This window comes from Centropristis striata, chromosome 20 (genome assembly GCF_030273125.1).
Source record: "Centropristis striata isolate RG_2023a ecotype Rhode Island chromosome 20, C.striata_1.0, whole genome shotgun sequence".
NCBI classification, from domain to species: Eukaryota; Metazoa; Chordata; class Actinopteri; order Perciformes; family Serranidae; genus Centropristis; species Centropristis striata.
This window is the reverse complement of record NC_081536.1, coordinates 26,775,509-26,798,181: the sequence shown is the minus strand read 5'-3', so window position 1 is coordinate 26,798,181 and position 22,673 is coordinate 26,775,509. Positions and strand designations below refer to the sequence as shown.

The following is a 22,673-nucleotide window of genomic DNA, read 5'->3' as shown; positions in this document are numbered from 1 at the left end:
AAGGAAATAAAGGCAAAATTTATTATGACCTCTTTGAATCTGGCACCCAACACATAATAAAAAAACTAAAACTGACACTAAAACTAATAAAAACTAAACTAAACTAAACTAAGCATTTTAAAAAACTAAAAATTAAACTAAAACTAGCAAACTCACTCTAAAAACTAATTAAAACTAACTGAATTTGAAAACAAAAATTCACAACTAAATTAAAACTAAAACTAATGAAAAATCCAAAACTATTATAACCTTGCTTTACACCGAGCCGTATTTTGTGGACATATATTAATACATCCATGAGTTAAAGCTTGCTTGCGGTGTGAAAAATTTGAGCCTTAATCTCCCTTTGTAAACATGTATTTAGCCAGGAGAGATAAACTTACCTTGCTGGAACTCACTGAGCTTTTTGATGGCCTCATCTCTCTCCTCCTCCAGCCTTTTGCACTTATGTAAGACACAGACAGAGAAACTTAATAACAGCACCAACATTCAACCTGTTTGCCTTTTCCCACATGAACCTCAATGACACTACGTATGAGAACAATCAACACGTGATTTGCGTTGCGCTGCTTTATTTGGTTGTAGTCACATTTAGGTAAATACAGTCTGAATAAGAGTGCATGTCAAACCATCGTTTTGCGTAATCTGCATGGCTTTTAATAGCCACACATAATTTCCTCTCTCCATGTCATCACTCCACACTCACACACGTTGACATCACTGTCTCCTGTTATCAGTAATCATCCTTTAGTGAAAGTTTTTCTTCACCATCTTTACAGTTGATCAAGTCCTGAAGGTCAACTCATATAGAGGAGTTGAACGGATTCAATGGAAGTTATGGAATAACAGTGCTTTTCACAAGTGCCAGAAGATCCCACAGAACATTGGGCCTCATTCACCAATATCTTCTTAAGAATCTCAAGTCCTTCTTAAGAAAATTTCTAAGAATACCCTACGTCAGATTCATCAACGTGTTCTTAAGACGCTGAATTGTTCGCAGCCGTGTTCTTAAATTGATGAATGCCATCTCCGCGTGCCAGGTGAGTCTAATTAACATAGGATTAGCATAGGTAACCGCCCATTAATGCCCATAAAAGGGCCCATAAAAAGGAGTGCAGGGCCGTGTGTAGACGCCACAAAGAGGAAACAGCAACAGAATGCCTAAAGCAAAGCATAAATCCGAGCACAGGTAAAAATAAAAATAAAAACTTTAGCAGTTCAGAAGTAGAAGTTCTGCTGCGGGAGATCACTTGGAGGAAGAAAATTATATTTAGCAGCCTTAGTGCAGGTTGCAACAACACAAACAATTTATTTTCTGGAATAATACCTAATATATATAGTGTGTAAGCTCAAAATATGTCTTTAGTATTGGACTGAGGGATTGCAACATTGGCTTGATTTTATTTTATTATTTTTTTTATAACAGATGAAGTCCCGCAGAGCCAACCTGCAAACAGAACCAGAACAGACAGAGCCCTCGGGCAGCAGCAATATATATAAGCGTTGTCACATTTAATTTAATTAAAATGAAAAAAAAAATTAAATGAATAAATGAATACATAAATATGATGGAAATTTCATTGTAATGTATTTTATTGAACTTAACAAAAGAAGACAACACAACCATGCCAACATGTCAGCACTGAAATGTGCTTAAGAGTACTCCTGAGAGTTCCTAGGATTTGTTCTTACCTAAGAAAAATCCTGGATAAGAAAAAAAATCATGAATGACACAATCTTCATAAAATCTTAGTAAGTAGGACTTAAGAACGGTTTGTGAATGAGGCCCAATCAAAGTGCTTTGATTCTCTTTTCTTTACCAGTGAATATGGACACCAGGGTTAGGGCTGTTGTTTTAAAATGTTCATACCAGTGCCAAGACATTCAGGTTTCAGTACATTTGTTTTTCTCTTCATATCAAAAGAAATGTACCATATGAAAATACAGTCAAAAATGGCCACAACAATACAAACTGAGAAAACAATACTGCATATATATAGTGAGGCCACAATTCACTAATTTGTGTGCATGAGAAGTAATTTGTTACCGATTTCATCAAATCGTTCTCACGTCTGAGTTGATTTGTGTGCACAAAAAGCGTCAATGAAGGAAGCAGATATAATGCACCCCTCTGAAGTGATGTTGCACGCTGTCATGTCACAGTTACACCGTTAACACAACACTCATAATATAATATAACACCTGAATGGCCCAAAACACCACCCATTTGATGTGTATATAGGCACAGATGGTTCTGTGGTTATTTTACAACAGTCTGATGCTGGTTATCAGCGGCCTACAGTGTGTAAGTGTGGCTTGACAGTGTGAAACATCACTTCAGAGGCTGCAGCAGGGTGCTCTATGCTGGTTCGCTGTATAAACACTTGTACTAAAACATTGGAATGTTTTAATTAAGTTCAGGTAACAAATTACATCTCCTGTGCACATATGGGTAAACTGTGGCCTCAGCAAATATTTAATAAAAGAGTCATTAAATAAGGGTACAAATTTATCTCAACATTTGATACCAGCACACTGCAAAAAAGGTGTGTCTAAAAACAAGATAAAAACATTAAATCTGAGGGAAATGATCTTGCTGCATGGACAGATAATTTCACTTGACAAGATTTCTTAAATTAAGATTATTAAATCTAGGAATAAGCATGTTGAACACTTAAAATAAGAAAAATAACTCTTAAAACAAGATAAATTATCTAACACTTCTAAATCTAAAGGTTTTTTTTATCTTGGTAAGAAACAAATAATTGTCAGTGCACTCTGCTCGGGCCAGTTCATCACTGCTTGCAGCTTTAATTTATCTTGTTTTAAGAGTTAATTTCTTATTTTAAGATGTCCATGCAGCAAGATAATTTCCCTCAGATTTAGTGCTTTTATCTTGTTTTTAGACAGTGCATGATGTACTTGAGGGATAAAAACATTTCAGACAGTGCTCAAAGGGCACTGAGCTTCAATACCCAGCCCTAACTAGGGTTTCAATATGGGTTTAGTGACAAATTTGTTTTTGAAGAAGTGCTTAGATTTTTAACACCCTTGTGAGAATTCTGTCTATCAAGAGGGAAACAGTTCTGAAGAAGCCCTCCAAACTGCAACAACATAATAGTTTGTTGTGCCCTTGCAATAGGAGCAATCAATGCAAGAGCATTTTCTGATCCAACTATATTGGATCAGACGACACAATTTATTATTGCTTTCCACAACCATAAGATATAACATTTACACACATTATTTATTGAGTCTTTGTTAATTTTTCACAGCTATGGTGAGGATTTGCTTCAGTTGAGATTGGACATCTCTGCAAACCACACATAGAATTATATGAACCGTAGTGTCTGGATGAGACACACCAGGCTGTCTACTAACTCCATGTATCACCATCAGTGTCAATATTAGATACTCAGAGTATGTGCTCCTGGAGTCAGGTGACACAGTAAAACAAGTGTCACACTCCACAGCAGGAGGATGTTGGGGTGGATGGGAAGTTATGTAACAAATGTACTCATTTTAACTCAAACCACCAACTTTTGGTTTCAATTCACAACATTGATCACATGCTCAGAAGCCTCACAATGCAAAAAAGCTGTGTCTAAAAACAAGATAAAAACACTAAATCTGAGAGAAATGAATGCTGCATGGACAGATAATTTCACTTGACAAGATTTCTTAAATTAAGATTATTAAATCTAGAAATAAGCATGTTGAAAACTTAAAATACACTTCTAAATCTAAAGTTTTTTTTAAATCTTGGTAAGAAACAAATAATTGTCAGTGCACTCTGCTCGGGCCAGTTCATCGCTGCTTGCAGCTTTAATTCATCTCGTTTTAAGAGTTAATTTCTTATTTTAAGTGTTCAACATGCTTATTTCTAGATTTAACAATCTTAATTTAAGAAATCTTGTCAAGTGAAATTATCTGTCCATGCAGCAAGATCATTTCCCTCAGATTTAGTGTTTTTATCTTGTTTTTAGACACACCTTTTTTGCAGTGCTTGCATACCATTAAGATAATACTGTTAAAAGATTTTTACTTTGCTGCCTCTCATACTTGGCCAACTTCTACTTTTCCTATAACTGCTTATAGAGCCAACAATTTTGCTACTTCTTCTACGATCACTGTTGCTGTTGCACCTGTAACTTAACAATATGAAATTAATTCTAACAGAGATGGTCAACCAGGCCTCAAGTCTATAGGCATACAGTATCCAGACTGATAATAACACCTACCTCCATGGCTGCTGTCTCGTGCTTCCTCTGCAGGCCTTCATACTCCTGTAGGGCTGTAGGGAGCAAAGGACACCAGTAGGCCATGTTCATCAGTAAATCACAATAAAGCAAATGTCAGTGAAGAACACAGAACACACATCATCTGGTTTAAAATAAGTCAACAAGTGGAAACTTCTCCAGCATGTGATAACTCCTCATCCAGTGACTAGTGCAGCATGTGTCCTGTGTCACCTGACCATTATAGCAGGGGATGTTGAATATAGTAGTAAGTCCCTGGATGTCTTAATATTTGCCTACAGCCATAAAGGGAACTGACCTCAATCTTTTGTAAAGAATTAAGTTACTTTTTGAATGGAACATGTGTTAATCAGAAACCAAATCCAGCCTCTACTTAGTCCTTGAGACATTCAGGAAGTACAGAAATGACGCTGACGAATGAAGCTGACGACAATGACGTTTTCTTGCAGTGCGGCATAAGCTCTGAATCGAGGACAAGAAACAGTCTGACATGTTGGGCATACAGTATGCTAGTTAGAAAGCATGCCCTGAGACAGGTGAGAGGAGTTTTTATAAGTCATTGGGATCATTGTTTTATGTGTAAGGCACTTCAGGCATAACAGTGCCTTTATTACTTTATTATTGTGCAACACCAACTTGGTAAAACCTCTTCAAAATGAATCAGAGTAACAACAAACTGGACAACACTTATATATATATATATATATATATATATATATATATATATATATACACACTACCGGTCAAAAGTTTTAGAACACCCCAATTTTTCCAGTTTTTTATTGAAATTCAAGCAGTTCAAGTCAAATGAACAGCTAGGGAGGGTACAAAGGTAAGTGGTGAAATGCCAGAGGTAAATAAAAAAGGTAAGCTTAACCAAAACTGAAAAATAATGTACATTTCAGAATTATACAAGTAGGCCTTTTTCAGGGAACAAGAAATGGGTTAACAACTTAACTCTATGGAGTCTTGGGCTATTTTGTCCAATTTTTAATTCTTTTCATGTCTTTGTAAGTCATTTTGTGTCTTTTTTTGGTCATTTTGTGTCTTTTTTTAGTCATTTTGTGTCTTTTGGTGTCTTTACTTGTCATTTTGTGTCTTTTTTTGGTCATTTTGTGTCTTTTTTTAGTCCTTTAGTCCAACATAAAATGTGATTTTGAATCTTTTTTTTACTTTCAAAACACTATCATGCTCAATAAAGAATTTTAAATGTTGCAAATGTGCATTCATTTCAGAGTACACTGAGACATTAAACTGCATAATTTACAATTAAATTCTGGAAAAGTTGGTGTGTTCTAAAACTTTTGACCAGTAGTGTATATATATATATATTAGCAGCATACCAGCAACCAGCTATTTGAGTCAGCATTGGCCCAATATCTGATCAGTATCGGTGCATCCCTACTTGAGACATATTGCTCTCTGAAGCCTTGAATGTGCCCTTATTATGAATTCTGCTGCTCCCATCCAGTGCAGCATCTAAGCACTATGGGACTGGCCAGGTGTCCATGCTCGCACTAGCACGATAATCCAATTTGTTCAGGTCCAGTTCTCTGACCTATAGGCTATCCTGACCCTTAACCCCCTAGGTTAATCCATAACCATAACCAATCAGGGTGCTATACAAGGCTGGTCTGCACTTCAGAATTGAATCTACATGTCATATCAGTTATGTGGCGTTCCTGTAACGTTATCATTCCTTAAAAAAACATATAACATAACATAATCCCTCTTTATTTGTATTGACCATTAAAGGCATTTAATGCTGTACAGTGATCAATTAAAAGGCATGGTGCTTTCAAAGTGCTTTGTAGTCATAATACAGGCCATGACCTGCTGTGTTGCATGTGTTTGTTCATCAAAGTCAGTCTGTGGTGTGGAGCAAGGTGTATTATTGAATGGGCATTACAACGTTATATGCACTACTAAAGCATGATATGGACTGGCATGATAGGGGCCTTTAGGTGGCTCTGACTATTACTAATTGTGACACCCTGTCTAGTCTAGTTTTTTACCTTTCAGTTTGGTGCTTATATGAAATTTGTTTGTACATGACATGTACAAACATGTAATTTTTCCATTAATCCATTATCTGTAACTGCTTATCCTTTACAGAGTTAACCCCAGCTGACAATGGATGAGAGCCATGGTACGCCCTGGACATGTCACCAGTTAATAAAAGAGCAGGCACATCGTGCCAGACAACCATGCACGCTCACATTCACACCTACAGACAATGTAGATCCAACAGGGAACCTAATGAGCCTAACATGCATGTCTGGACTGTGTGATGACCTGGAGAGAACTCACACTAACACAGGGATCAACAAACTCCACACAGAAGGACCCCAAGCAAGCCGGAGGGTCCTAACCACTGCACCACTGTGCCGCACAAATAAAATTAGTTTGTGTTTGATCAAAATGACCACACTGCAAACCACAGAAAGGCATACTTTTTGCAAAACATTGGAAAAAAGGAACTGCAGCTCACTTTTACCTCGGGGCCCATTAGCAGCCTGATCCGGTCATGGGTATAAGAAGCAGTAAAAGCCAAGTCTTCCTACTGTACATGGACTTTGGCCCTTAAAACAAACAGCCTTGGGAAAACACGGTAACAATGGTGATACAGCATAATACAATATAGATATCAGGGGCTACACATTAAACATTTTGTTTAACCAAATACCTGATGCCAAACATCAAAGCATTATTATTTACTGCATTTACTGCCCAAAACCACTGTGTCTGTTTATTAAAAGTACTCCTCAAACATTCTTTCAAAGTAAGTGCACCTTTAGCCAACCATCTACCAAGAAGCGTCATTCATTTCATTTGGGGTCCTGTCAGTTTGGAGCACATATATCATAGCTCTGGATGACGTCACACTACGGCTCAAAGAAAACTTACCTTGGTTTGACAAGTTTGTAATGACGTTTATTTTCTCCAGCTCTTCTGCAGCCATAGTGGGACAGCTCCAACCAAAGTTCAACAGGAAGTGCTTCCTCGCGACACACCTGTAAGGTAGATTCCTCGGAGCGCGAGCTATGTGTGTACAGTGCACGCGGAGCGCACACAGAGCACGTGACACCATCATAGTTGAGCCCTGCCTATTCACACTGCAAGAAACATGAAGCTTACTAAATATTTTATTCTTATATCTAGAAATAGTATCTTAACCCAAAAGAACCCAGACCCAGTAATCCTTACAGGAAAATATGGGGGATATACACATAGAACACATTTATGATGTTTTAAAAAAACACTACACCTAAATTTATGTTTATGATATCTCTTATTTTAAAAAAAAACAAAAAAACTAGACACATTGTCTGCTTACAGAAACACAAATTTGCCTTTTTCTTTGCATCTCCACAACATTCATCAAAATTGTGACATTAATAGTGCTGTTTAACAATACATTATTTTTCAGATTTGATTTTAAGTAACAAAGTAAAAATAAATCAATAATAAATTAAAACAAATAACCATATGTTCTGGTCAGAACAAGTTAAATGCAATACAGGACACCCTATTAATGGATTAGAATTGTGAAATGGGTTTAAACTTAGCCTCGTAACAAAAGATAAACTTTTTTAAATTAGATACTTTTTTCTGTTGACTGTCTATGTAAAGCAGGGGACGGCAACCTTTACTAACAAAAGAGCCTCTGTTGGCCTAAAAAAGAGGAAAAATGTCAGAATGGAGCCACAGACCTTAATTTCAGCTTAATTTCTGAAGAGCCACATGTGGCTCTGGAGCCTCAGGTTGTCTACTCCTGGTTTAGAGTAATGTGTTTGTGTTTCTTCCACCAAAAATAGTGTGTTTGGCAAAAGTCCCCGGCACAGTGCTGGGGAGCATTTCATCCGCTGGGTTTTTTTTATTTATTTTTATTTTTTATAATATGTTTATTGTGCAAACTTCAAAGCATATTACAGACAAAACACAAATCAGCTGTAAATAGGAAGTCTGACATTTTCTTGCTTCCTTTTTCCTAGAGGTAAATCTAGTTGTAGGAGAGCATCCAGACAAAATACCAATTTACCAACATCCCCGATTCACCCACCCACCCAGCCTGATCTTGCACAATGTACAAAGTTCACTTCATGTGGTAAATAAAAGGTCAAGAAAGAAAAGAAATAAAAAAGAAAAGAATAGAATAGAATAGCAACCATTGTAATAATGACAATAAATAAGTAAATAATAGTAATAATAATAATAATACTAATGTCCATAACAATAACACAATAACAAAAACAAAAAAAGTAAGAAATTATGGTCAAATTTAAGAGTCTATCAAAGTTAAAGAGTTGACATAGGAGAGAAAGGGGTCCCATATTCTGTGATATCTTTTCACAGATCCTCTGACTGTATGTTTGATTTTTTCTAAATGAAGAAAAGACATTAAATCTTTTAACCAGGAGGTTGTGCCAGGGGGATTAGGACTCTTCCAGTGTAGCAAAATACGTCGCTTGGCTATGAGGGCAGCAAACGCAACAAGGTCAGCTTGATATTTATTAAACTTGCCCATAGGAGACACACCAAAAAGAGCAGTTAAGGGACAAGGGGTCAAGGGGATGCCCAGAATTACAGAGAGGGAGTTGAAGAAAGACGACCAGAAGGAGTTGAGCTTGGGGCAGGAGAAAAACGTGTGTGTGTGGTCTGCTGGGGAGAGAGAGCATCTAACACAAGAATCATCAGTATCAAGAAATAATCTCTTTAGCCTGGCCTTAGTATAGTGGACCCTGTAAACCACTTTAAACTGAATAAGGCTCATACGAACACAAGTGCAAGTGGAGCTGATCCTAAGCAGTGACTCTCTCCACCAGTCCTCGTCCAGCCCCAGCCCGAGCTCTTTTTCCCATGCATCCCTTAGCCATGAAAGGGAAGATACTTGCGAAGAGAGTAAAAGGTTATAAATTGACCCAGTGCTGTTTTGTGATTTTGATGATGAAGACATTATATTCTCTAAAAGAGTCTTCTCAGGCAGTTTAGGAAAAGATGTAAAATTAGTCCTTACAAAACTACGAAGTTGGAAATATCTGAATCGATCTTGAATTGACAGGCCAAATTTAGTGACAAGGTTTTCCAAACTACCAAATGTTTCATCTAGAAAAAGATCACAGAAAGAAATCAGGCCTTTCTTTTTCCATAGTTTAAAAGCTGGGTTTAGCAAAGAGGGCAGAAACAGGTGGTTGTTGCAAATAGGGGAGAGGACAGAGGAAGATTTTAATCCAAAATGTTGCCTGAACTGTTTCCAGATTTTTAGCGAGGAAAGTACAACAGGGTTATTAGTATACTGAGAGGGGCGCGTTGTGAGTGAAGCAAAGAGCAATGCGGGTAGAGAGGATGAAGTGCAAGAGCTAGCTTCTATAGCACACCAGTTAGTGTCAGGGGAATGATACCATAATTTAAGCTTTTGGAGGTTAGCGGCCCAATAATAAAACTGCATATTGGGAAGTGCAAGACCCCCGTCTTGTTTGGGCCTCTGGAGGATAGATATTTGAATCCTGGGGGGCTTGCCTGCCCAGACGTAAGAGAGTAGAATGGTGTTGAGTGATTTAAAATAAGATTTGGGGAGGAAGAGAGGGAGAGTCTGAAAAAGAAATAGGAACCGGGGCAATACGTTCATTTTAATTGTTTCGATACGACCCACTAGTGAAAGAGGTAACACACCCCATCTCTGTAGGTCTAATTTAAGCTTCTCAGTCAAATCCACAAAATTATTCTTAAAAAGTGAGCTAAGGGAATGTGAGATGTTTACACCTAAGTATTAAAAGCCACTAGGAGATAGATGGAAGGGCAGCACATCAGGAGAAATCGATTTTGCTAACTGGTTAACAGGAAAACATACACTTTTTGTGATATTCAGCTTATAACCAGAAAATGTTCCGAAGGCCTCTAACAAATTTACTATTCCACCAACACAATTTACTGGGTCTTGAATGTATAATAATAAATCGTCAGCATATAGTGCTACTCTGTGTTCAACCCCTCCTCTGATTATACCAGAAAATAATGTGGAAGCTTTCAGGGCAATAGACAGAGGCTCTATAGCGAGAGCAAAAAGCAACGGTGAAAGGGGGCATCCTTGACGCGTGCCACGCGAAAGAGGGAAAAGAGGCGAAATTTCTGAATTTGTTTTAACTCTTGCCAATGGAGCAGAGTAGAGAAGGCGAATCCATGAGATAAACTTAGGGCCGAATCCAAATTTCTGGAGGATTGTAAACAGATATTGCCACTCCACCCGATCGAATGCCTTCTCCGCGTCGAGTGAAATAACCATCTCAGGATTTGGAGAAGCAGAGGGAGTCAAGATCTGGGTTTTGTTTTGATGACAATATCTTGACAACATATGATATCTAACCACATACTGCTGTGATGTCTGTAGAGGTTGTTGAACCCGGTTCCATTGCCAGTTTGTCTGGCTCCGGCTCTGGCACATCACCAGTGAAGCTCCCCAAGTCTGAAACCTCCAAATCCATAAAATATTCTCTCCATAAAATATTATCCCTCGGTAACTTCTGTTTTTAGAGATTGCAGCTCTTGCAGGTACCAATGACAGGAAGACAGGAAGACCACAGTATGTCAGATTGGGGAACTGTGCTTCTGGGACATTAATGAGCAGCACAGAGGCTCCACAAGGCACTGTTCTGGCTCCATTCCTGTTCACACTGTACACAGCGGACTTCAAATACAACTCTGAGTCCTGCCACATCCAGAAGTACTCGGACGACACTGTTATTGTGGCGTGTATCAGGAATGGACAGGAATCTGAATATAGGGATCTGATAAAAGCCTTCAGTGACTGGAGTCACAAGAACTATCTCCTACTGAACACCTCAAAGACTAAGGAAATGATCAGAGATTTCCACAGGTTGAAGCCCCCTCTTCAGCCAGTGAATACCTGTGGGGTGGACATGGAGTTGGTGCCAAGTTCTAAGTATCTAGGTGTATACCTGGATAATAAGTTGGACTGGTCCCTAAACACAGACAGAGCCGCCTCTTTTTCTTCTTGAAGCTCAGATCTCTGGACATCTGTAGTAAGATGCTGCAGATGTTTTATCAGACTGTGGTGGTAGTGTGTTGTTTTATGCTGCAGTCTGCTGGGGAGGCAGCATCAGACACAGAGATGAAGGCGGTTGGACAGACTGGTCTAAAGAGCTGGTTCTGTGGTTGGAGCCAGGTTGGACACACTGGAGGAGGTGGTGGAGAGATGACCTGTCAACATGTTCCAGGCCATCCTGAAATACCCAGATCATCTGCTACACAAAACCAAAAAAAAAAGCAGTGGACGGCTCCTCTCTCTCTGTTGCAGGACGGAGAGATACAAAAGATCCTTCTCTCCTACAGCCATAAGGCTGTCTCATTCTAACAGAGATTCTACCAGACTAACTGAATTTCCCCTCAGGGATAAATAAAGTAATTTTGATTGATTTGATTTTGATTTGACTGATTTTTGTTGTTGAGAAACAAGATATTTGACTTTGAATAATGAATCGATGTACTTGCGTATTAATAGACTAATTGAACAAATATTTGTTTTTAATGTCAGATTTTCTAAGCTGCTTAGTGTAGCTGTGACAAGAACAAACATACTTAACTTATTTAGCATGACTTACAAATAAGTAATTGCCTAGTAATAATTGACAGCAGCTCTTCTGCAATTCATGACTAATCACCAGACAAATTAATAGTTACAATAGTTACAATGAGCCCTACCTTGAGAAAACTATTACACTTCTTACATAAATTCATCAAAAAATATTAATACAATAACATAGTTGTAATACATAAAACATTCTGAGTGGATAGATTCTGCATAAATACTTTTACTTTTGACCCTTTAACTAAATGTTGATACTTTAGTACTTTTACCTCAGTAAGTCTTGAATGCAGGACTTTTACTTGTAGTGGAGTAATTAGACAGTGTGGTATTAGTACTTTTACTTCACCACGACTGATAATAACTGTATAGAAACTCAGAGATGAGCCTGACTGGCTGGTTGATAAGGTGTCAGCCCCCTTGCTGATGTATATGAAGGTGTTGAACAGAGATGAGACAGCATACTCGTATAATTTAATTTATTCATAGACACATGACCTCACAAAACCATTATTTTTGCACAACAAAGAATTAGTTTCCAGACAGATGGGAATGTTGAATATAATCTTATATATGCATCTTTTGCAACACAAATCAAACAACAAAACACAAATAATGTAAACATCCACTGTATTGTTTCCAGAGTAGCTAGAGGAAGCAAGAGGGAGAAAGAGTGAAAGTTCTGGGAGCAACATAGAGTAAACATCTGAACTACACCTGTGGCCCAAGTATGTAAGTCTGTTTACTAAGGACGCTTTCCTCAGCATACTGTCGGTGGTGACGAGAACATCTGAGTAGTGGCTAACTTGAAGCTATTGAGATAAAAAAATACAGCAGTTACCCATTATTAAACAATACAAAGGTTGTGGACAAAATAAAGTTTTTGACTCCAAAATCACCCAAAGGTAATTACTAATAGGTAACTTATGTCACTGACCGTTCCATTGCAGGAGTACTATAGTTGAGGGGATTTAAAAAAAAAAAAAAAAAAAACCTGACATAAACAACTTTCTTGAGTTGGAAACCTCTTGTCTTTAGCAGGAAATAGATGTCACATAGCATTTATTTAAAAAAGGAGGGGGATCCAGCAGTTATACTCCCCAATAAATAAGGACTCATCTATCATTTTAAGGATATGTTCACTTTTTTTTGCAATCAAGGAGACATTACAATCACAGACACTTTCCATAAACCACTTCTGGACACATATACACTACAGAACATCTACAGAAGATTATTACCCTAGTCAGGAGGGAAAGTGGGGATGGTGTGGGGGTGAACTGATTCATGAGAAGAAGCTGAACTGGAGGTAAAAGGAAGAGTGGAGAAAAGGGAGGGGAGGGTGGGTGAAGGTTCAAAAACATTTGTCTATGAGCCCCCAGAGGTGCAGGGCTGTACAGCCAGATTGAAGAAAGCAACAAAAGGGAGGATGGCGGGTAAAAAGGTAAGACTAGAACCAGGGCATCCCTTTGTGTGTCTCAGTGACGGGCTGCAGACTCTCTGGGGTAAAATTCAGCCAGGGTGCTTTGAGGAATCCTCTTGAGCATCTCCTTGGGGAAGATACGCAGCAGCTGCCAGCCGATGTCCAGGGTCTCATACACTGTCCTGTTGTCGTACGGGCCTGAGTGAGACAAGACATAATATCAGCTGGGGCTGTCTACTGTACATCTCTATCTGTGCACAGCTTGACTTATCACACAAAATGGTTACACTGCAAAACAGGTGTGTCTAAAATCAAGATAAAAACGCTAAATCTGAGAGAAATTATCTTGCTGCATGGACAGATAAAACAAGATTTCTTGAATTAAGATGATTAAATCTAGAAATAAGCATGTTGAACACTTAAAATAAGAAATTAACTCTTAAAACAAGATAAATTAAAGCTGCAAGCAGCGATGAACTGGCCCAAGCAAAGTGCACTGCAAATTATTTTTTTCTTACCAAGATTAAAAAAAACTTTTTTTATAATAAGGTTTTGAATAATTTATCTTGTTTTAAGAGTTATTTCTTATTTTAAGCGTTCAACATGCTTATTTCTAGATTTAACAATCTTAATTTGAGAAATCTTGTCAAGTGAAATTATCTGTCCATTCAGCAAGATCATTTCCCTCAGATTTAGTGTTTTATCTTGTTCTTAGACACACCTTTTTTGCAGTTTATGACAAGTATGTTATTCTCTGCTTTTTTGTATTCATCATCATCCCATTGGAGTCATATTTGTGCCCAGCTGATGGATTTAAGTCCAACATTAACTCTACTTGTAGCTCTAGTTTGGTCTCCACCAAGTTCTGGCTCTTCAGCTGCTAAATGCTACACTTTGTTCTTTAGCTAGTCCATAAGTGCCTGTCTGCCAGAGAAGAAAGGAGCTAAAACAGGAGTTGAGTTGAGGAGAAGTGCTACTGTTTGTAAAATAAATTATAAGTGCACCTTTTAAGACATTCTCCAACCACAGAGGCTGGGCACAATTTGCCAAAAAGTGGTTAAAATACTGACAACAACTGTCTGTCTGTCTTTTGTTGAATGAATGTTGAATGAATTTTGGTTAATCATCGAAAACAGGGAAATAAAATGAATAAGTCATCACACTGTTATGCTGCCATTTGTCAAATACTGGGGACTCATAAGACATATAGTCAATTCTGTTTACTTTTCAAGGGCAACATACCAAGAGCTTTTATTGGGACAATAACAAGCTCTCGAGTTGTTTGTGACACGACGTCAACAATTCCTGATCAAGGACATAGTTTGGGATTTTAAGATTTCATTTTCTTTCCCTTTGTCATGACCAGGTTACCATCTGATGAGAAATAACTCCACATTAGTCTGTACTGTACTGAATGTAATGCTGAGTATAATAGGGCTGGAGTCGCTAGGTTGAAGACAGCATCATGATGCATCTAAATATCAGTGACATTAAACAGTTGAATTTTTCTTAGAGGGGGAAAAGAGCGAAATGTTTTAACTATTGGGTTTCCTTGAAATGTGGTTCAGACGTTCATGTTGCCCTGAGGATGGGATGTAATGACTTTGGTGGTCCTGAAACTTGGCACCATCATGTCAACATTTGTATTTAATACTTTTGTGAGCTAAACTATTTCCAGTCTTATTGCCAAGCCCTGCAAATCACATCCTAACTCCAGCTCCATACTCCTTTTGAAGCGGTTTACTCAGTTCAACTCATTTACATCAGCAGGGTTAGTAAAAATGCCTCATGGTGGCTTTTATTACATTTTATATATCCCTGCCCCCCATTGTGATAAAGCCCTAAAATAATTTCTTTATTATCCCTGACCTGTGGTCTAGTTTGTCCTGGCTCTGGTCCCAGTTCTGCTTCTAATAGAGGTTTGCTTCAAAACTGTTGTTAAGATATTGTTATTGTGACTTGAAGGCTAAAAAGATTAAAGATTAAAGATATGTCTGTCTCCACATCCCACCATGTGTTGCTGTTATGACTATTTGCCTTTGGAATCCATCAGTGTTGAAAATGTACAGTGTTTACCAATGCCATTAACACTTTCAAGAAAAGAAAAATGGAAAGAAATGGTCAGGCAGGCTTCAGCAACAAAGACGCAACCTACACAGATCAATATTTTCAAGGGACAAACGTAAACACGGAAAATACAATGTGGATGCCACTTAAGCCAACACTTTTCAAAGCAATATAGTGTAATAGAGGATTAAATGTACTCAATGACTTGAAGCACTGTTGCTACTGTCGGTTAGTGTTCTCGTTATTTCAGACCACTACTTAATGTATTCTGATCATATTTCTATGGGATAAATTAACTTGTAAATGCCTCTGTGGGCTTACTCTCAACAGTACAACATATGTACTATCTGCAATCACAGTTAATTACCATGGATATTAGAAGTGAATACTTGAGACAACTGTGACAGAAATGTAACACACACACACACACACACACGCACACACACACACACACACTTTGTCGAGCAGAAGAGTTTTTTGCATCTATTTATTTGTGTTTCTCTCAATTTTTTATTTTTTCAAACGCAAGATATTTTAGTTTCACTTCAACAAAAAAGGAAATATGCATTGAATTGCACAGATTATGCCCAATTTCAGAAATAGATCCTTTAAAGAATATTTAATTTGATTAGAGAAATCTATTTTGCAGAGTTTTTTCTGAGAAACAAACCAATCTTTTATCTTCAATCTCATTCTATGTAAAAAGGTGAGAAATTGTATTGTGAACCCAGTATTGTGAACTGCATTCAATTGTGAGTCAGGTGTATTGTTACAAACCTATTCACCTGGCAACACCATTCAAGTATGAGTTTAATCTATAATCACAATGTAGTAGGTTTCTGTTTGCCTTCCCCCATGCTGAACAGTACAGTGTGTTCTCGAGGTCTATATGTGGTACAGTGACTAACCACTAAATCAGAGTCCTTCTTCTCCCACACAGTCTAAATAAAACAACACAACTTCTGCATGAGGTTTTCTGTGATGAACTCACCTTTTGGGCTTTTGCAAAGAGCACAAGCTCTTTAACACATCTGCAATCATAATTAAGTCATTTGGGTTGCAACTAACAAATATTTACTTTGTGGAGTTGCCATAAAACGATCCATCATAAGTTCCCGGAGCCCAACTTGTACATTGCATGTTTAAATGGAATGTTTTGTCTGACCAGCAGACTAAACAAATGCAGAAAACTCACATTTGAGAAACAAGAAGTAGAAAAGGGTGAGATATTTTTACTTGACACATACCTTAACTTATGGTTCAATTATAAAAATAGTTGGTGATAAATTGGCCTAAACACATGAAGTGAGTAATGTCTGCCTCTGGGATGAGACATATGAAACATGAGGGCTGTTTCCACTACCAGGCAATACCCGGACAATACCTGGAATGAGGCGGGTCTAACTCGCCGAAAGGCCCCTAATTTGAATATGAGCAGTCCAGAGCCGGCTTTTGTCTGTACTTTTTTAGTCCCTGTAGAAGAGCAGGGTCTTCAACACACGCCATTTGTAAAAGCCGGCAAAGCAGTGTTCACAACTTAGCAACTTTGTTGATAAATTTAGCGACTTTTCAGACCCCCTTAGCGACTCTTTTAGCTACAGTTAGCTCTGTAGCAGTACAGTGTGTATGTGCTGCTGCAGGAGGTGTTCACTTAGCGACCTCTGTTTGTTTACAACAAGCACCAGACACTCTGTGCACAGATAACGATGCTGTTAATTCACAATCACTATATATATATATATATATATATATATATATATATATATATACACTGTTTATGATCAGCGGAGACTCTGTGCATAATTAGCCATGCTGCTTTCAGCTGCTGACGTTGTGCAAAGTCAGCAACGGCGAAAACCATACGTCACCTCCAGAGTCTCTAAATCCCTCTGGGGGCTAACTTGTAATGGAGACACGCAGAGTGAGCGGACTTTTGAGAGGGTGTGGCCTGAGACTTTCCCGGTGGCCACTCCCCCCTGGTCGAAACACTGCTAAATTAGTTGTGGTTGCCAGCTACAGACTGCACATTCACTACCAGGAATGATGCAGTCAACCTTATTTCCATGGATTAGTTACAATGTGTGAATGCTTCCTTTAGAGTTTAGAATCTTCTTACCCTGAGCAATAAAGTTCTTCTCAAACTTCTGTAGGAACTCAAGGTAGAGCAGATCATCAGAGGTGAGGGCCTCTTCTCCCACCACAGCCTTCATAGCCTGGACGTCCTTACCAATGGCATAACAGGCATACTGGAGACAAGGAGAGAAATTCATCTTAATAATGACACTTTGTTTTATGACATATTAATGTCATTAATGTTAATGACATATTGTCACTTCCCTCTCCATACATTACCATTATCAGTGTTTTCAGTTATTCATCAAACCTTCATTCAGGTGTCCAGGAGCATTATTTAGGAACAATTTGTGGCTTACCAGCTGGTTTGACACATCAGCATGGTCCTTCCTGGTCATCCCCTCTCCGATGGCTGACTTCATCAGACGGGACAGTGAGGGCAACACATTGATGGGTGGGTAGATCTGAAAGACGAGTATGAGATAAGAGGTTTGGTTAATGCAAAAAATGAAGGGGTATGCAGATGGAGAGATGTGAGGCTAAGTTGCTGTGTCAGGTGAAGGGACAGGAGCATCTTAGTGTACTTTAAATGGTGCCAGTCATCCAAATATAAACAAAAATAGGCTTAAAAAATAAGTACACTGTAGTACTGCAGTTTGGGCATGGTTATCCCACAAATTGAAGTAAGACAAAGAATGATGGCGGTAAATGGACCTGCACTTATATAGCACTTTTCTATTCGCCACTCAAAGCACTTCATTCACCCATTCACACTCACACTGGTGTTAGAGGCTACCCTACAGTGTGTTCACACATTGATGAACGCAGCATCGTGAGCCATTTGGGGTTCAGTATCTTGCCCAAGGATACTTTGACATGTAGGCTGCCATTGTCAGGGATCGAACCACGAACACTGTTCAGTGGGGGACCGCTCTACCAACTGAGCCCCAGCCGCCCTGGTGGTGGATGGTTTCAGGTTGTACTTTCAATACTTACTGACATTATTAGACTGAAGGTGTATCAGCATGGTTCTTGTTTTCCTGGAACACTGACAGTCTTTTCTATTGGGTATTTAGATTTCGTTGAAACGCTGTAGGCATGCAGTCAGTGCAATTAGAAGTAGTTATTAGAATGGAGCTGCAGACTGAAGTCTCTGGGGATTTCCACCAGGTGCGGAACGGCTCCACTACGGTTTTGCTCCGTCCTCTGCCCGGCGTCAATTTCCACCAGGCGTGCAACGGCAGCGTAGCGAGCCAGCCGTATACACGCGAGATAATGAGAACACGATATAATCCTGAACATACGGGAGACCAAGAGACCCCGTGATAAACTGTGTATATAAAGTAAACAACAACAACCAACAGTTTGCTTCTCCGACGTGGAGGATCTGTTGATCTGACCATCTATCCTTAAATGATTGTATGCTGTTCCACTTCAACAATCAGTCTCTCGTCGTCCATGTCTCCGACAAGGTTATAATAGTTTTGGATTTTTCATTAGTTTTCATTTTAATTTCGTTGTGAATTTTGGTTTTCAAATTCAGTTAGTTTTAGTTAGTTTTAAGAGTGAGTTTTCTAGTTTTAGTTTAGTTTTTATTTTTTGAAAATGCTTAGTTTTAGTTTAGTTTTTATTAGTTTTAGTGTTAGTTTTAGTTTTTTTTGTAATGGGCTATGTGTTGGGTGCGAGATTCAAAGTGGTCATAATAAATTTTGCCTTTATTTCCTTTGGTTTATCCATCTCAGCCCCTATAAGGTTATTAACTGTTTTGAATTTTGGTTCTAGTGTAGACATCCAAGTCTCAGTAAACATATTTACCATGTGTTGCATGTTCAAATAGAAAGACTGAATTATGAATGAAAAAAGTGGACAAAAACGAAAACTAAGGACATTTCCACTATAATTTTAGTTAGTTTTAGTTAGTTTTGTAACCACACAATACAGTTTCAGTTAGTTATCATTTTTTTAAAAACTCTAGTTTTTATTTTTATTTCAGTTAACGAAAATGTTTTTTCAATTCTAGTTTTCGTTATTTCGTTAGTTTTCGTTAACTATAATAACCTTGGTCTCCGACCCTCTGAGACCCTTTGATTGATTGATTGATTGATTGATTGATTGATTGCTGATCTGGTGCCCCGGTCAAGACGTAAAGTTTATGTAAAGCAGTTTTAGGCTGCATGAACTGCGTATTGTGTTTTATTTTGAAAGGGGGCGGAAGTGTATTATTGTTGATTCTGAGTCAGATTTCCTGTCTGGTGCTCTGTTGAGCTTGATGCGGTTTAGCAACGGCTTGTGGAGAAAATAGAAATGCTACGGATTGCTTGCGAATTGGAGAGCCGCGGCTGGGACGCTGCTGAGATGTTCTGCGGCGCGCCCGGTAGATTAAGATTAGGATTAAGATTAATTACTTTTATAAATCCCACAACCTCTGCAACCTCTTTAACCCATCCTTTTTTACACACAAGTGAACACACCATGCAAAGGTCAGTGGGCAGCACATTACTGCACCCGGGGAGCTGTGCTGCCGGTTAGGTGCCTTGCTCAAGGGCACTTTAGTCCTTGACCTGTCAGTACTGGGATTCGAACCAGCGACTCTCCAGTTACAAGCTCGATTCCTAACCTCTAGGCCACGGACTAAAAATGGTTTCATTGATTTGAGAAATCAGGCGTAACAGTTACAACCAGAAATTACAGTTCCCCTCCAGACTCGTTTTAAAGTATGTAAAAATATTTTGATATGATTCATATTTTGTTTCACATGGTTTTCACACATAAAAAAATTATAAAAAGGAAACAAGCATTAATATCTGCTACAATGTAACAGTTTATCTTCGCTCCCTCCGCTCTGCTCTGGAGGTATCAGGTTGCTTTTCTGGCTTCTGATTAGCTTTTGAAGTAGTGATGTAGCTGATCTAGCCAACACTGGAACCATAACACAGGAATGAGTACCAGCTCTTTGTCCCAAGTGATGAATGTTGTGTTAAAAGAAAAATAAATACCTGTCTGTTGTGCAGCTGTCTGTCAACGTAGACCTGACCCTCTGTGATGTATCCAGTCAGATCAGGAATTGGATGGGTGATGTCTGTTAGAGGCACAAACAGGAATTTAATCACAACATATCCTACAAATAATCATGGATTTGTTACATACGGCAGCACATTTAATGTACACATTACATTACATTCACATTGAGGAACATCTCATATTAAGACACAGTTCAAATCACTCACTCATTTGCAGGCATTAAAATATTGTAACACATAGGACAGAAATAGACATAATTTCTGTTAGCTTCCCATTTTAAAGACCTTTAGTCTAAATCAAGAGCCCAAGAGCCCTTGGGAACACCAACAGTGTTTAGTAAAAGCCGACACAATCACCTCCCTGTGATGCTGTAATGGGGGACTCCTGTTCAACTAGATAAGAGTAGGCTCTTCATACGTGTTGCTATGGTAACTGCAGGCATCAAAAATGTCTCCTCAGTCCATTTGAGATGCCTACTCCAGCATTTCAAACAATGACTTGCTAAGAGAATTAGGAGAAAGCATTTTAGGACAGAAAATACTAAAAGTATAATCTGGTTGAGCACACACTACCCAGTGCATTCAACACATGTGTTCATCATTACTGTCTATGTCCCAAACAGCACAGTAGGGACGATGACAGTTGTGAAGATGTCATTTTAGTTGAACTTAAAGCAAAGAAAGCTTTTGCTCTCACCATCATTGGGCATAGTGAGAATAGGGATCTGAGTAATGGAGCCGTTTCTTCCCTCCACTCGGCCGGCACGCTCGTAGATGGTGGCCAGATCAGTGTACATGTAGCCAGGAAATCCTCTGCGGCCGGGCACTTCCTCTCGGGCGGCAGAGACCTAAAGGTGAGGAGTGGGTGGTGAGAGAGAAGGCAACATGAGAGCTGGAAGAAGCGGAAGCTAACAAGTAATTGTAATTTCATTATTTCAAGACAGGGACAGCGCACAATAAGACATTAATCTTGTACAACAAGAGAATATGCATTGTGCCTGGTTCTAGCAGATTGCTATTTTACACCTGTAGTCCCTGGGCAGGTTGATGGAACAGTACATAGAAAATTAGTATAGAAAAAGAAAATGATTAAATAAAATAACAGAACAAGGCAAAGAGACAATATATACAATAGATAAATAGAAACATTGAAGCAGATTCAACAGGACAGGCTACAGACAGACACAGACACAGACACAGACACAGACACAGACACACACACACACACACACACACACACACACACACACACACACACACACACACACACACACACACACACACACACACACACACACACACACACACACACACACACACACACACACACACACACACACACACACACACACACACACACACACACACACACACACACACACTCTTGTCTTGACAGTAACCAACGCTTAGCAAGATGTGAGATGGCATGAGGACTTCTACAAGAAATAATGTCTGTTGGCAGAGTATTCCATTGAACTGTGAAAAGTGAGTTAACTAGAAATTATATTTTTTTATTTAAGTATATAAAACAGAAACTATCCAAGTCTATTTCTATCCTTTACAAAACGAGAGATCTACTGAATAAGAACTGCCTTCATTTGCTGTACTGTACACTTGTGTTGCCTTATATGACATACTGTGTTGAAATTTGGGGAAATGCATATAAAACAAACCTAGATCCAATAATTAAACTGCAGAAAAGAGCTATTATGAAAATAAATGAAGTTGGATACCGTGATTCTACAAATCAGCTTTTTATAAGTTGAAACACGTTAAAATTTCAGGACATTGTATATTCAAAAACATTAGAAATTATGTTTCGAGGGGTAAACATGTCAATGCCTGTTTGTATTAAAAAAAATTTTAAATTAAGGCAGGGGATTTATAACTTAAGGAGGTTGCTAATGTTTGAAACTCACAAAGTTATAGACCTAATCTCATGTACAGATGTGTGTCAGTTTTGGGTGAAAAATGATTGAATAGACTAAATGATGAAATAAAGATAAAGGTTAATTCTATGTTAGTTTTCAAGAAGACTTTAAAGACTAAATTATCAATGGTTACAATTAAATTTGATTGAACTTGATTTTTCAGTTTAAGCTATCATGTGTTTTGTAACGATGTGAATTATTCAGTTAATGTAATGTATATAATGTATACATGTAGATGGTACAATAGAGGCAAAAATAAGCCTTGTGGATTCAGCCTATTCCTTTTTCTGTACTGTG

At 38.4% G+C, this 22,673-nt stretch overlaps 2 protein-coding genes across 2 annotated transcripts in view; both read right to left on the bottom strand.

Annotated features, from left to right (window-relative positions):
• The window catches only part of shtn1 (shootin 1), a 48,839-nt gene extending 41,566 nt beyond the window's left edge, over positions 1–7,273 (bottom strand). Inside the window, exons 1-3 of the mRNA XM_059323913.1 lie at positions 7,167–7,273; positions 4,242–4,294; positions 384–444 (exon numbers count right to left, since the gene is read on the bottom strand). Coding sequence (XP_059179896.1) covers positions 384–444; positions 4,242–4,294; positions 7,167–7,221 — 169 coding nt within the window. The 5' untranslated portion in view covers positions 7,222–7,273. The remainder of the gene's footprint in view (positions 1–383; positions 445–4,241; positions 4,295–7,166) is intronic.
• A 5,051-nt stretch (positions 7,274–12,324) lies between these two features.
• atp6v1ba (ATPase, H+ transporting, lysosomal, V1 subunit B, member a) overlaps positions 12,325–22,673 on the bottom strand; it is a 49,751-nt gene continuing 39,402 nt past the window's right edge. The window contains exons 10-14 of the mRNA XM_059359183.1: positions 21,143–21,293; positions 20,422–20,504; positions 17,785–17,889; positions 17,469–17,598; positions 12,325–13,483 (exon numbers count right to left, since the gene is read on the bottom strand). Of these exons, the coding sequence (XP_059215166.1) occupies positions 13,341–13,483; positions 17,469–17,598; positions 17,785–17,889; positions 20,422–20,504; positions 21,143–21,293 (612 nt within the window). The 3' untranslated portion in view covers positions 12,325–13,340. The remainder of the gene's footprint in view (positions 13,484–17,468; positions 17,599–17,784; positions 17,890–20,421; positions 20,505–21,142; positions 21,294–22,673) is intronic.